The sequence below is a fragment of the Brachycentrus maculatus genome, unplaced genomic scaffold (genome assembly GCF_059751285.1).
Source record: "Brachycentrus maculatus isolate JH-2025_06_01 unplaced genomic scaffold, ASM5975128v1 h1tg000445l, whole genome shotgun sequence".
NCBI lineage: Eukaryota > Metazoa > Arthropoda > Insecta > Trichoptera > Brachycentridae > Brachycentrus > Brachycentrus maculatus.
The window spans coordinates 330025-343063 of record NW_028281193.1 but is presented as its reverse complement, the minus strand read 5'-3'; the positions used below and the strand labels follow the sequence as shown (position 1 = coordinate 343063).

General features: G+C 32.2%; 2 protein-coding genes across 2 annotated transcripts; one reads left to right on the top strand and one right to left on the bottom strand.

The window, feature by feature from the left end:
- Positions 1 to 1775: 1775 nt before the first annotated feature.
- LOC148302488 (uncharacterized) lies at positions 1776 to 3281 on the bottom strand. The gene has a single exon (XM_088271528.1). It carries the CDS (start codon positions 3279 to 3281, stop codon positions 1776 to 1778), a length of 1506 nt encoding a protein of 501 aa, XP_088127654.1.
- A 362-nt stretch (positions 3282 to 3643) lies between these two features.
- On the top strand, positions 3644 to 11755 carry Eogt (EGF-domain O-GlcNAc transferase). The gene is made up of 8 exons (XM_088271530.1): positions 3644 to 4120; positions 5044 to 5134; positions 5217 to 5317; positions 6237 to 6413; positions 6918 to 7192; positions 7574 to 7908; positions 8563 to 8665; positions 9682 to 11755. The coding sequence occupies exons 1-8, from the start codon at positions 3787 to 3789 to the stop codon at positions 9844 to 9846; spliced, it is 1581 nt and encodes a 526-aa protein (XP_088127656.1). The 5' UTR covers positions 3644 to 3786; the 3' UTR covers positions 9847 to 11755.
- Positions 11756 to 13039: the final 1284 nt, after the last annotated feature.

Here is a 13039-nt window from a genome sequence, read left to right as displayed (position 1 = left end):
GAATCAGGTTTGCTACAAATGAAGTTAATTTACGCGGAATGCCTAGACGTAACATTTTACTTTCCAGAATGTGTATTATGACATTGTCATACGCTCCACTAATATCTAGACACACTCCTATTAAAAACTCATTTTTTGAGAATGCCACCCTTATATCGGAAGTCAGGACAGAAACGCTTTCAATAGTGCTCTTCCTTTTCCTGAAGCCAAATTGAGATTCGGGAAGAGTTTTGGAGCTCTCCACAAACCAATCCAGACGATATTTCACCATATGTTCAGCTACTTTTAACAGTGTGGAGGAGAGGGCTATAGGGCGGTAGGATGATCCGGAATTGGGGTTTTTGTTGGGTTTTAGGATTGGGATAATTGATTGGGTTTTCCAGGAGATGGGGATATTACCAGATTCAAAGAAAAGATTGATAATAGATAGGATATAGGAGAGGGAAGGGTCACTGTTATGTTTGATGAAACTGTATAGTATACCGTCTATACCTGGGGATGAGTCACTCAGGCGGCTGAGGACAGACTTCATTTCTTCTAGACTGAATTTTTGATCCAACCAGCTTCTCTCTCTAAAATTGTATGTGTAAGAGGTTTCATTCCAATTATTCGCGGTTGACGGGGCTAGTTTGTTGGCGAACTCTTCCACCCAAACCGATGTCTCAGGTCGGCTGATTGGCGGACTGAAAGAGCATCTAAATCGGCGGATCATGCTCCAAACCTCCGAAAGAGGTGTATCTCGGGATAAAGAGCAACAAAACTTTTTCCATCCCTGTCTCTTCTTACTTCTCAAGAGATGTTTTGTTTTTCCCTCCACTTGTTTGAAAATTAGGAAATTTTCGAGGCTCATGTTTTTTGAGTAATTTTCAGCCTGTTTTTTTCTTTTCAGGATGGCCTCTGTACATTCTCTATCCCACCATGGGGCTGGGGGAGGTTTTGCTCGGTTGCTTTTTGTTTTTAAAGGAATACATGTGTTAGCAGAAGAGATAATGTGCGATGCTAGGGTCTCGTAACATTCCACCGCACTTTCTCTTGTTGGAGTTGGCATTTCCTTTACCCTATTTTCTACTGATCTCGAGAAGTCCTTCCAATTGGCGCCTGCAGTGATATATCTCGGTCGGTGCAAGCCCCCAGGAGAGCGGTTCAGATTACAATATTTGTGACTGGACATGAAATCGATAATGATGGGATAGTGATCACTGCCGAGAGGGTCTTTCAATATTTTCCAGTGGAGCGTTGGTGCAATTTCAGCGCTAGAGATTGTTAAGTCTACAGCACTGGGTCGTTGGTTTGGAATTTGGAGGCGTGTCGGTGAACCATCATTAAGGATGCACATATTCAGTTCATCCGAGAGATCAATAATATCTCTTCCTAATCTATCGCATGTCGGAGCACCCCACAGACTGTGGTGGGCATTAAAATCCCCGAGGACTAGGAAAGGAGGGACTAATTGCCGAAAAATAGAAAAAAGAATTGATTTTGAGGGTTTGTTGGATGGAGATATATATATAGATAGGATGGTCAATTCGCAGACCCTAACGGCTGTCACTTGGAAAGGGCAACCTTCGGGCCTAACATTGATGGGGGAGAATGGTAAGGAGTTTTTGATGAGAAGGGCGGAACCGCCCTTTCCATCTTCGCGATCGTCTCGGAGACAGTGGTAGCCCCGAAATCCAATAATGGATCCCGGTATCATCCATGTCTCCGAGACGGCCGCAACAGATATAGATTCTTCGTGGAGTGAATTAAGAAGGTCTTCTTTCTTATTTCTAAGGCTATGGCAGTTCCACTGAAGAATCCTCATCGGAGGAGCCATTTTTTGTTAAAAGGGAATTTAACGATTGAACTAGTTGATGGGCAACGTTGGACGGTATTTTGGTGTTTTTTTGTAAGAGTGATAATATGAGGTGTAGGACTGTAGTGATGAGTGTAGAGTTCGTGTCTGGTTTTGGGGGGACTGTGTTGGGGAAAGCACCTCCGTTAGATCCCGATGGAGACTGTCCATTTGGGAAATAAAGAAGTGAGGGGTCGATATGTGTTTGAGGATTAGGAGGCACGCCTCTTGACTTTGACTTTTTTTCCACTGTCTTTTTGAAGGATGTAGAGGGAGTGGGGTGTATGGTCGTTTTTGGTTTGGATGTAAAAGTAGGATTTTTTGATGCCATTTCTGCATAAGAGACTGTGGATTTATTAAACATTTTTGATGCTTCTATATAAGAAATGCTCTTGTCCGCCATTGTATGTTTAATATTTTGTTGCCTGCTAAGTTCCGGGCATGACTTGCTAATGGCAGAGTGCATTCCTGAACAGTTGAGGCATTTGTATACTTCAGCTGCTACATTGCAAGTATCCCCATTGTGTGAGGACCCGCACTTATAGCAGCGTGCGAGGGATCTACATACAGTTTTTGTGTGTCCAAATCTACAGCACTTGTAGCACTGTATCGTTGGAAACACATAAAGCTCCACGGGAAGGAGTACGTTAAAAATCGAAATATTCGAAGGCAGTGACTTGGAGTCGAAAGTCAAGACGACAGTGTTGGAAGGTTTCCATTCGACAGTTTCCCCTGTTCTCGATCGATAATTCAATCGTCGAGCCTTAAGGACCTTACCGAATCCTCGAGGAACCTCAGCATTCTCCACAATGTCCTGTTCAGACCAATGCGAAGGGATGCCTTTGGTAACTCCTAGTTTTGTTACTTGGTAAGACGGGATAAATGCATTATATTTTGCCGTTTTAAGTAAATCTAAATTTAAAAATGAATTGGCTTCGTTCGCCGTCTTAAACTCCACTGAAAGACGGTTGCGGCCGACGGACTTGATTCCGTTCCAGGCCGTCCGAATATTATTTCTGTGAAGGAAGCGACCGAAATCAATATCATAAAGGTTGGTTGCGGTTTCGCTGTCAGCCTGGATTTTTGATACATGTACAATGTATGGAGCACGGTCCATTCCATTGTATAAGCGGGATAATGGGACTTTTGTTTGTGTATTTGTGAGCGTATTTGTAGGTAAGTTCGGTATTGGGTTAGAAATTGACTGAATAGGTAAATCAGAAGCAATATTAGAAACAACATTACGTGGACTTGGACATTTATGAACGAGACGATCCGAGTCGGAACTCGATTTCCTCTCACTACGTTTGGTCATTCTTTGTTTTTTAGGTTTGTTTTGGCATTGAATTGTGATGAAATCTGCCGCATCCGGGACAGACTCCATCGTTGCTTGTGACGAATCTGATTCTCCATCCGGAGGGTCCGGAGGTTTTTCTTTGTCACTCATTTTTATAAGTGAGTAGTGCGAGAAAGAAACCAAACGTTTGAAATTTAAAAATAATTAAATAAAAAATATTATAAGTATGAAAAGATTATTGTTACCTTGACTGTGGGTAGAGGAAACACGGGAAATAAACAAACTAATCTAAGAAATGTTATATTAATAATAATAGAAACACTAATTCACCTACAAAACTGATTTTACATTTGTTAAATAAAAGTATGTTAGTTTTAAAGCAATTATTTTTCACGAGGATCAAAAACCAAACCGCCACCACTGTATTAGTCCATCTTATAATCATTATAAACGTCTACGTTTTGTAAAAAAATACTCTTCATTGACGTGTACAATTATGAGCAGGCATTTGAATCATATGTGCGTGTACTTTTGTGAACAAAAAGTGTCTGTCACATTGACAATTCGCTTTGGAGGTTATGTTTTCATAAATATGTCAGATTGCCGTTCTTAGAACGTTTTTGTTCTTTCAAAGTTACATTTTGTTATCAGAAATATGGTGACTCGTTACAATTCCATTTGTGACTTCATACAAATATGTTTATGTTTATTATTTACGCATGTCCTTTCTCTTAACCTCACGGATATTAATGTTCCTGAATCACATTTACCTTATTATTTTAATGCCTTTCCGCAAATTGCCAAAGAATGTGCAGAGGACGATGATTGTCTTTATAAACAGTACTTGAACCAAGAAAAGTGTTGGGGATATGAGTCACACTGTAAAGCTCTAGATGCTTACTCTATGCCATACTGTCCAGGGGATCATAAAGGATGGGTTAAAACAAAAAAGGCTCAAGTAGATACCTTCTACGCTCAAGGAGACTTTGGTATTATTATTTCTTTAAAAGGTTTTGTCTTTCTGTCGATGAATGTATGAATCATGTTAAGTAAGATTGTTTATTATAATTTTAGATGCAAAAGTAAAGAAAATGTTTATAAAAACACATTTATCACTTAAATTGCTTCATCTGTTCTTTCACTAAAAAACGAATGTAATTCGTTATGTATAAAGTCAACACTAGAACCACCAATATATGTACTAATGTAATCGTTTTATTTTTCTGTGTAAAAGGAAACCGCACGGTAATGATTTGAATTTTAAATTTAAACTCTAGATTTTTTTTTTAAAACATGATTTCTGCATTATGTAATTCATTATGAAGTTTGATGGATCGCATTATAGTTACTATAACAGCTACCTTAAGAGGACAAACTGTCCTGGGAACGATTTATTATATTTAATGTGACACCAGATGGTCGAAAATATACATATTTTTAAAAGTCGAATTATATTATCTCAGTCTGACTCAAAGATTATTACTAGAACTTACACCGTGTACATACCCATTTCCCTTCTGTCCTTGTGAATCGAGCATTTATTTTTATGTTTTTGCATTGAGTGTAATCTGTAAATTTAATCTCACATCTATGAATATTAATAGAAGGTTAAATAGTATTTGAATAACCCCAAGTTTTAATTTATTGTACATTCTGTTTTTTTTCTTGTCAAATAAATTATCATTGAATGATATATGTTTTTAGGATATGTCAAATAAATTATCATTGAATGATATATGTTTTTAGGATGTCAAATAAATTATCATTGAATGATATATGTTTTTAGGATATGTCAAATAAATTATCATTGAATGATATATGTTTTTAGGATATGTCAAATAAATTATCATTGAATGATATATGTTTTTAGGATATGTCAAATAAATTATCATTGAATGATATATGTTTTTAGGATATGTCAAAGAGCAACTTGGCGAGATGATGGTGATGTGTGAACCCTTATTTTTTGATGACACGTTTTTAGAGTGTTCCAAATACTTAAGGTGGGGATTTCTTTGATTATTTAATTTATTTTGTGGAATAAATGTATTTATTATGTATTAAATACACACGATATGTTTCCAGGTTCTGCCGCGGGCGTAATGTGATGATAAATTTTACAGATTTAGCTAGTAGAGGGGATAACTTAAGATACAAAATGGATATCCTCAATCCTGGACAAATAGGTGGGTACTATTTTTATAATATTTTTATTTGACCCCCATCCACACCCAGACCGTTCAAACGGCACTGCAACAGATTGATGTGGTGTTAATCTGATGTTTATTATATGAAGGCAAAATTATTAGTCTTGCTCACCACATTTTTAAAAATTATTTGTCTCTCTCACCACTTGTTTGAGTAGACAATATATTTTATTTATTTAAATTTAAATTGATCGTACCACTATTTCTAAAAATCTATTTGGAACATATTTGGATGGGATACAGGAGCTTAGGGTGAAGGATGGTATTGCAATAATCAAAAGAAATGCAGGAGGAATGTCTAAGCCAGCAATAGTTAGGGTGCTCAAGGTTGCACACCCATACTCATACTAGCTTGTGTTACTTGCAAACTTCTTGCTTGTATGAGTCCCTTGTACATGTAATACATTTTGACTAACGGTTTCTGCATTAACGGTTTCTATTTGTAATTTTTTTAAATTACTTTTGATCTACTTAACTTTGTTAAAAGTTTAATAATTTAAAATTGTAAGTAATACATAATAAAAAAATTAAAAAAAGTGAATTTTATTACTGGCAATAAACATAGTTATTACAAAATTATAGTTTTGAGCTAAGCAATGAAGATATAGTTGCTGTTTACTTTAAAATGTAACTTTTATTACAGAATTATAAGAAAAATCATATGTTTTCTAGTTAGTTCTAGTGGCGAACAAAACACTTCATTCATAATCAAACGGTTCCGTCAAAATAATGTTTTGGTAATTAATGACATTGATCATTTGAATTCACTTAAAATTTAAAGAGTCATTCATTAATAACACTAAATTAATATGTTTGTACACATGGTTAATAAACTTCTGTTCAAATAAATTAAATGAATACATTCATTCTCATTTTATGCCTGATTGTTTTGTTGCAGGTGGTTACTGCAAATTTCATAAAGAACGTTTGCATAAAGAAGCGGAGCATATTAGTCCGCTTCAGTCTTGGGCGCCGGAAATGAGATATTTCGAGAGCATTCCTCGTCGACCCATTCAGGATGGTTTATGTGATGTTGTAATAGAAAAACCTACATTCATCATGAAGATTGATGCAAGTATGTGATTGTGCATGGTTTTTTAATGCTTATGGGTTTGTAGGCCTTTTTAGCGTGTGCCTAAATCACTTAATTGTATTCAAGGAATCAAGTTTTCTTCATGTAAAAGATCGGAAATAAATATATAATATTGCCAAGATACAGAATCAATATTATCCCCATGAATTTTACAAAATAAATACATATTTTTTATATTGTGAAATTCATAGCATTTTACTTTAGGTATTTTCTTTTTTAATACATAAATTTAAGTAAAGAGTTTATAGTAATGGTTCTTAAACAGTGTTAGTCTGTAATCATTCATTTTATTGAAAATAATTCCAAACAATGATTTTCATTTGAACATAGTAATTCTAAAAAATGACAACCGTTTTTTTAGACCTTATATTACAAATTATTTGAATGTTTTGATTTAAGTCAAAATTAGAAAAGTACTCTAATTGTGTGACTTTGTAGTAGTGTATGTATTTCATTGGAAAAATAACCCTTTCATTTCTTTTTCAGCTGTAAATATGTACCATCACTTTTGCGATTTTTTCAACCTGTATACATCTCTTCACGTCAATTCTACGCATCCTTCTTTATTTTCCAAGGACAATCATATACTTATTTGGGAGACATTCACTTATGAGTCTGCATTTAAGGAGACTTGGAATGCGTTCACAAATAATCCGATTTGGGATCTCAAAACATTCAGAGGAGAAGTTGTTTGCTTCAAAAATGTTGTTTTTCCACTGTTGCCTAGAATGATATTCGGCCTTTTTTACAACACCCCTATAGTAAGTTACAAGTATATTAGTAAATTAATAAAAACACTTATTATTATTATCATTATTGCTACTTTTAAGTATCATATAAAATGTTAGTAGAATCAGCCCTGATGATGGTCTTTGTAATATCCCAGTGGAAGGTTATCAGAGGGTTGATACAAGTTTTTACTTTCTATCCAAATATGTAATTTATATTTTTATTTTATTTTCTGGATTGAAGTGTTTACTAAAAAGAATATGTTTTTTGCACATACTTTTTCGATTTTCTAAATCGCATTTTGAGGCTTTTTTTAAATGTATATACAGTCTACTTTATGTCTTTATATTAATTTTATTACGTTTTGATTTTTAGCAAACTGTTTTAAAGTTGTTACTTTATGTTATTTCTAGATTTATGGCTGTGAAAAGAGTGGTTTATTCCATGCATTTTCAACTCATGTTCTCAATGGTTTAAATGTTGTTAAAAGAGAACGGGAGAACAGAAAGATTAGAATTACATTATTATCACGCGAGACAAAATATAGAAAAATACTCAACGAAGATGAACTCCTCGATGCTTTGAACAAATCACCAGAATTTGATGTAAAAAGAGTAGTGTACAATAGGAATATTCCATTCTCACAACAATTGAGTATTACACATAATACAGATATATTTATTGGCATCCATGGAGCTGGATTGACACATCTATTATTTTTGCCGGACTGGGCAGTCGTTTTTGAGTTGTAAGTATAGAAATTATCTGTATTTAGCTAAGCTATATTCAAATTTATTTTCTCCAAGAAAATTCCATCTCTATTACTACCCTTCATATTCAGTTTCGGTATGCTTGGTTGTTTTTCCATCTGATTGGTAGAACCAACCTACCAATGGTCATGCCAATTAGGCATATTATTACTCAATTATATCTCCTTTTATATTCACCTTTTCTGTATTGCAAAAAGCAGTTGTAAAAGAGAAGTTCTTTTTCTGATATGATTTGCACTACTTATATTTCATTTTTTGTTCATGATAGTTAAGTAGTAACCCACTCAATAAAAATACTTGCCCATAATTGGAAAATATAAAGATTTTTGTGCTATATTTGATATAAATATTAATGGAAAAAAAAAACATGAACATAAGAATTATAAAACAAAAGTAAATATGTAATCCGTAATTCAGGGTAGGCACTGCTTTTCAGCCTATATAGAATGATAACCTCTGAGTATCGCATGGAACAAATCTTCCGTATAAATGGAGAGTTCAGTGTATTTTTGTATGGTGAGATCTTGTATTTATGCATAAGTGTAATAATAATACTATAAAAGTAATGAATTTTTTGTGTAAGAAATAAAAATATACACAATTTAAAAAAATATATATTTAAAAATTTTCAGATATAACTGTGAGGATAGTGGTTGTTATTATGACTTAGCCCGGTTACGTGGGGTAAAATATATTACTTGGGAAAATAAAGACAAGTTGATTCAGGAAGATCAGGTAAATGAAATTTTTGTTTTCACATTTCTAACAAATATATCGTAGTCGTACAGGAGAAAGTGTATATTATACTTCCAACTTTAAAATCCTTTGGGATTTTTTCAGGGCAATATTAAGCTTGTAAGATATCAAATAGTCAATGATCACGTTTTTGTAAAACAATTCACTTGGTCACTTTCTCCTGTATGACTACAATATAGTTAATTCTAAAAAAGGGTACCGAGTTACTTGAATTTGATATAAAGTATAAAACTTCTCTCAATAATGTTTGTGTATTTGTCAATAATATTTGTTTATTTGCTGCATGTCAATGAATATCTTAAACATTGTTTTAATGCACTTAAAAAGTTTTATAAACTAGCATATGATTACTTTAAAATATACGTATGTGTCACATCATGCATAACTATGATGCATATAACTTTGGTCCATCTATTGAACATTCTTCCAACTATGGTAGGTACAATAATTGAGGGAATATTAACTTTTTTAAAGAAAATAACCTGCAATTGCTAACTCACAGTAATGGTTGATAACTGAACAAAAAAGCAGACAAAGTCTAATCCAATATCAGAACAATACAATTTAATCTATGTTTCTTCATTTAGTAACTAAACTGCTCACCAGATATTATCATCGGTGGATCATAGTTGAGGCTTACAACACTTTGGACGGGAAAAGTATTTCTACCCGTTTGATTGATCAATGCTCAAGGACGGGAAGGGTATTTTTACCTTCTGCGCTGGCCTTATTTCAAAGGCAGAAAAGAAGGAATTATCCCATGTTTTTATATGAGTATTATATCCCAATCTCTTTATTAAGATCTTAACCATGTGTACATAATTATCAAATCCTGTCGGCAGCGGTCTGCAGGTGTAAAAAATACCCATCCGAAATGTGTTAAGATCAGATAATGGTGTGTAATTAGAGTTGGTAAATATATACTTAGTCTATTTTTTGCCTCATAAACTTTCCTTTATAGCCTGTTTTATTGAAACAAAAAAACATCTTTTCAGGGGCATCATCCAGAAGGAGGAGCGCATCCAAAGTTTACCAATTTCGCATTTGATGTTGACGAGTTTATCCGGCTCGTAAATGTTGGTGCCGACTATGTTAAATCTCAACCACTATTTCAACAATTCCTAAATTCTAGTTCAATACGAGAGCACGATGAATTGTAACCTTCATCACTCTAGAATCACTACACATTGAATCTCAGGAGGCCAGTTCTTCTATTGAACGAGTTAATCCTCAGTAAAGTGATATTTTATTGAGATTTAGTTAAAACTCAACATTCCTATATGATGACTTTTATGGCGAAAACTGGCTGTTATAATTAATAATGCATTTTTAAACTGTCTTATTCTTTGTTGAATCTTGGGTTATACTTTAAATAATAAAAAGCTCATTAATTTAGTTAAGCATAACCACTTAAAAAATTAAAATTGCTTGCCCATTAATGTAATATAAATCATAATGTTAAGCATCGTATGGATTCAATTTGAAGTCATACTTGCTACAACTTTTTTCTGGAAAAAATACATATCTTTGTTTATTTTGATGTTTTTTTAGGGGAGATTACCTTAGGTAATCCATTTCTTTTATCCCTACAAACAAGTGTTTTATTCCTTATGCATAAATCCATTGTTTGGCAATAATTAAATTTTTGTATAACCTTTATAAAATATTCCCTTTTTACTAGTTTCTCTATTATTTATTGGGAAAAATAAGGAAAAATCTGTTTATTTTGACAACTAAGAAAAAATCAACAGTTGTTGTAAATTTCTTATTTTGTATTAATTTGTAACTATTATTGGATGTTTTTATACAATGCCGCATAACATATCAGTGACATGTAAGATATTTAAATTCCAAATCGTTAAGATATTTTCGTTTGCATATTTATTTATTTTTCTGAAGGGATATACATAATTGGGTATGTGGCATTTATGACAATCCGGCTATTCTTATTTATTTAGTAGCTTCAAAATTTTATCAAATTAATTCCAACGTCATTTTTTATAGCTTTCTATCTTTATTTCTCTTTAACATGGATGAGTAAATCTTTTAAATCAACAAATCCTCAACCCAATGGATGTAAAATTTAAGTATTTAGTTACGTAAAACTAAAAATTTATTTTAAGGATGATTCTCAGTCCATTCTCAAACAGTCCTTTAAAATGTACTTAGCCATATAATACAATAGTAATATAACGCACCTTAGTGTTCATTTTGTATCGTACAAATGTTAGAATGTGAAAAAGAAAGAAGGGATAGTAGAGAATCATTATTTCCCCTAGATTGTTATGGAGCTGTTTCTGTATATGCTCTGTGTTTTTGTACATAGGTTTCTGTATAAGAGCTTATTTCAATGAATCATTTGTTATATATATATTTTTTCATGCATATTTTTGGACTTTATGCTGTTAAAATACTTGGGAATGAACTTGTCAAAGTATAAAAGTATTTTATACAAAACCATATTTTTTTGTTTGTCATATTTTGCAAATTTATCTAAATATACAAAACAAAATGCATTTTAATAATTGATTTTAATTTTACGTGTTTTCAACATTAAGGTATTACACGTTTCATGTCTTTTTAGTATGTATGAGGATTTTTTTAAAATTCCTTCCGCACGTAATAATAATATTTTCCTTTTGTGTTACATTATTTTTTTTTCATATTTTTATTTTGATTTACATTTGAGATAATTTTTTTTGAAGACTTTAAACTAATGTCAATTAAAAATTCAATCTTTTAAATTTATAGAAATGTCCATGAAAGACTGTTTATGCTTGTGGCATGCATATACATAATATATGTACTTTAGACTTGATAATATATCTTTTGGGTAAAAACTTATACATAGAGGAACTACAGTTGTAACCGTTCATAAATTTTGTAGGACATTTTGGTACTACAAAGAAAGTAAAAACAGTAGAAGATCAAGTGAGAAATAGCATGGTAATTTAAGTTACAAAAATTCCTTAGCATTTTAGGAATTGATTAGTAACAATGGTATAAAATGTTTTACTACAGCTACCAGTATTAATAATTTAATAATAAATATAATCGACTTACAAAGTATTTTGTTTTCTTAATATGTCATATGTTAGTGGTAATATGGTATATTTTATTTATTGTTTCGGCATTAACTTTGTGGTAAGACATGTTACAATAATTAAAGAAAACACTTTGTTTTTTACCACTTGAGTTTAATTATAGACTACATGTTTCAGAAGTTAAACTTCCATCATTCAGGTCTGTATAATAACTAAAATATAAAATATAAAATTTTTCTATAAATAAGGAGAGGGAATTATCTTGAAAATTTAGAAATACAAAAAAACCTGAATTCTAATAATAATTTATTAAATAATATATTGTTTCAAAATTCTTCGCCATTGCTTTCAATTTTTCCTTTGTTTTCAAACTCCGTTCCTTGACTAACCCCTTCCCCTTACTTTCCCCTCTCCTTATTTATAGAAAAATTTTATATTTTATATTTTAGTTATTATACAGACCTGAATGATGGAAGTTTAACTTCTGAAACATGTAGTCTATAATTAAACTCAAGTGGTAAAAAACAAAGTGTTTTCTTTAATTATTGTAATATGGTATAATGTTCGGAATAATTTGGTCAAATGAAATATGTATCACACATAATACTATAGTTTTTATTTTTACTTTTTTCCTTTTAAATATTATTTAAATCTTTTTGTTCGCAATACATATTACTAGAGTTCGCAATATCACTGGAGAGGTGAAACTTATCAATTTTATAAATAATTATCATCATCATTTTAATAATTTAAGTGATTGTAATATTTTATGATTCTGTATAAGCTTTTATCTTTTCTATAGATTATTTTAATAAAGCTCAGGTAAAAAAAACTCTTCTGCATTGAATAGTCCATTTTAAAGACAAACCATTTTGGGTTATGGTTGGATTTCAGTGTTAGAAACTTTATCATATTTTCTTCTTCTTATGTATCTGGAGTACTGGCTTTTTGGATCAAAGAATAAAGGCGCCAAGTCAGGTAGGGTGCTTTATCTTTCAGCTAAGTTCCTAAAAGTCAGAGGATCGAGTCTCATTAATTCCCTCCTGGCGTTGGAAAGCTAACAGGCTTTTTGTTGTTGTTGTCGGTATCAAATTCGACTGAAGTTATATATACCTTTAAATATGGGGTTTCAAAATCTTCCATTTTTTTCAGTATCTGTTAAAATATTGATAATGTTTTTTAGAATAAGTATACCTCATAAAAATGACATTCCACTCGTCCATCTACATATATATTAGTAAATAGACATAGGTTTTATGTCACTTTCTGTGTTGTTTTTGTTTTTCATTTATGATGTTATGTACCTTAA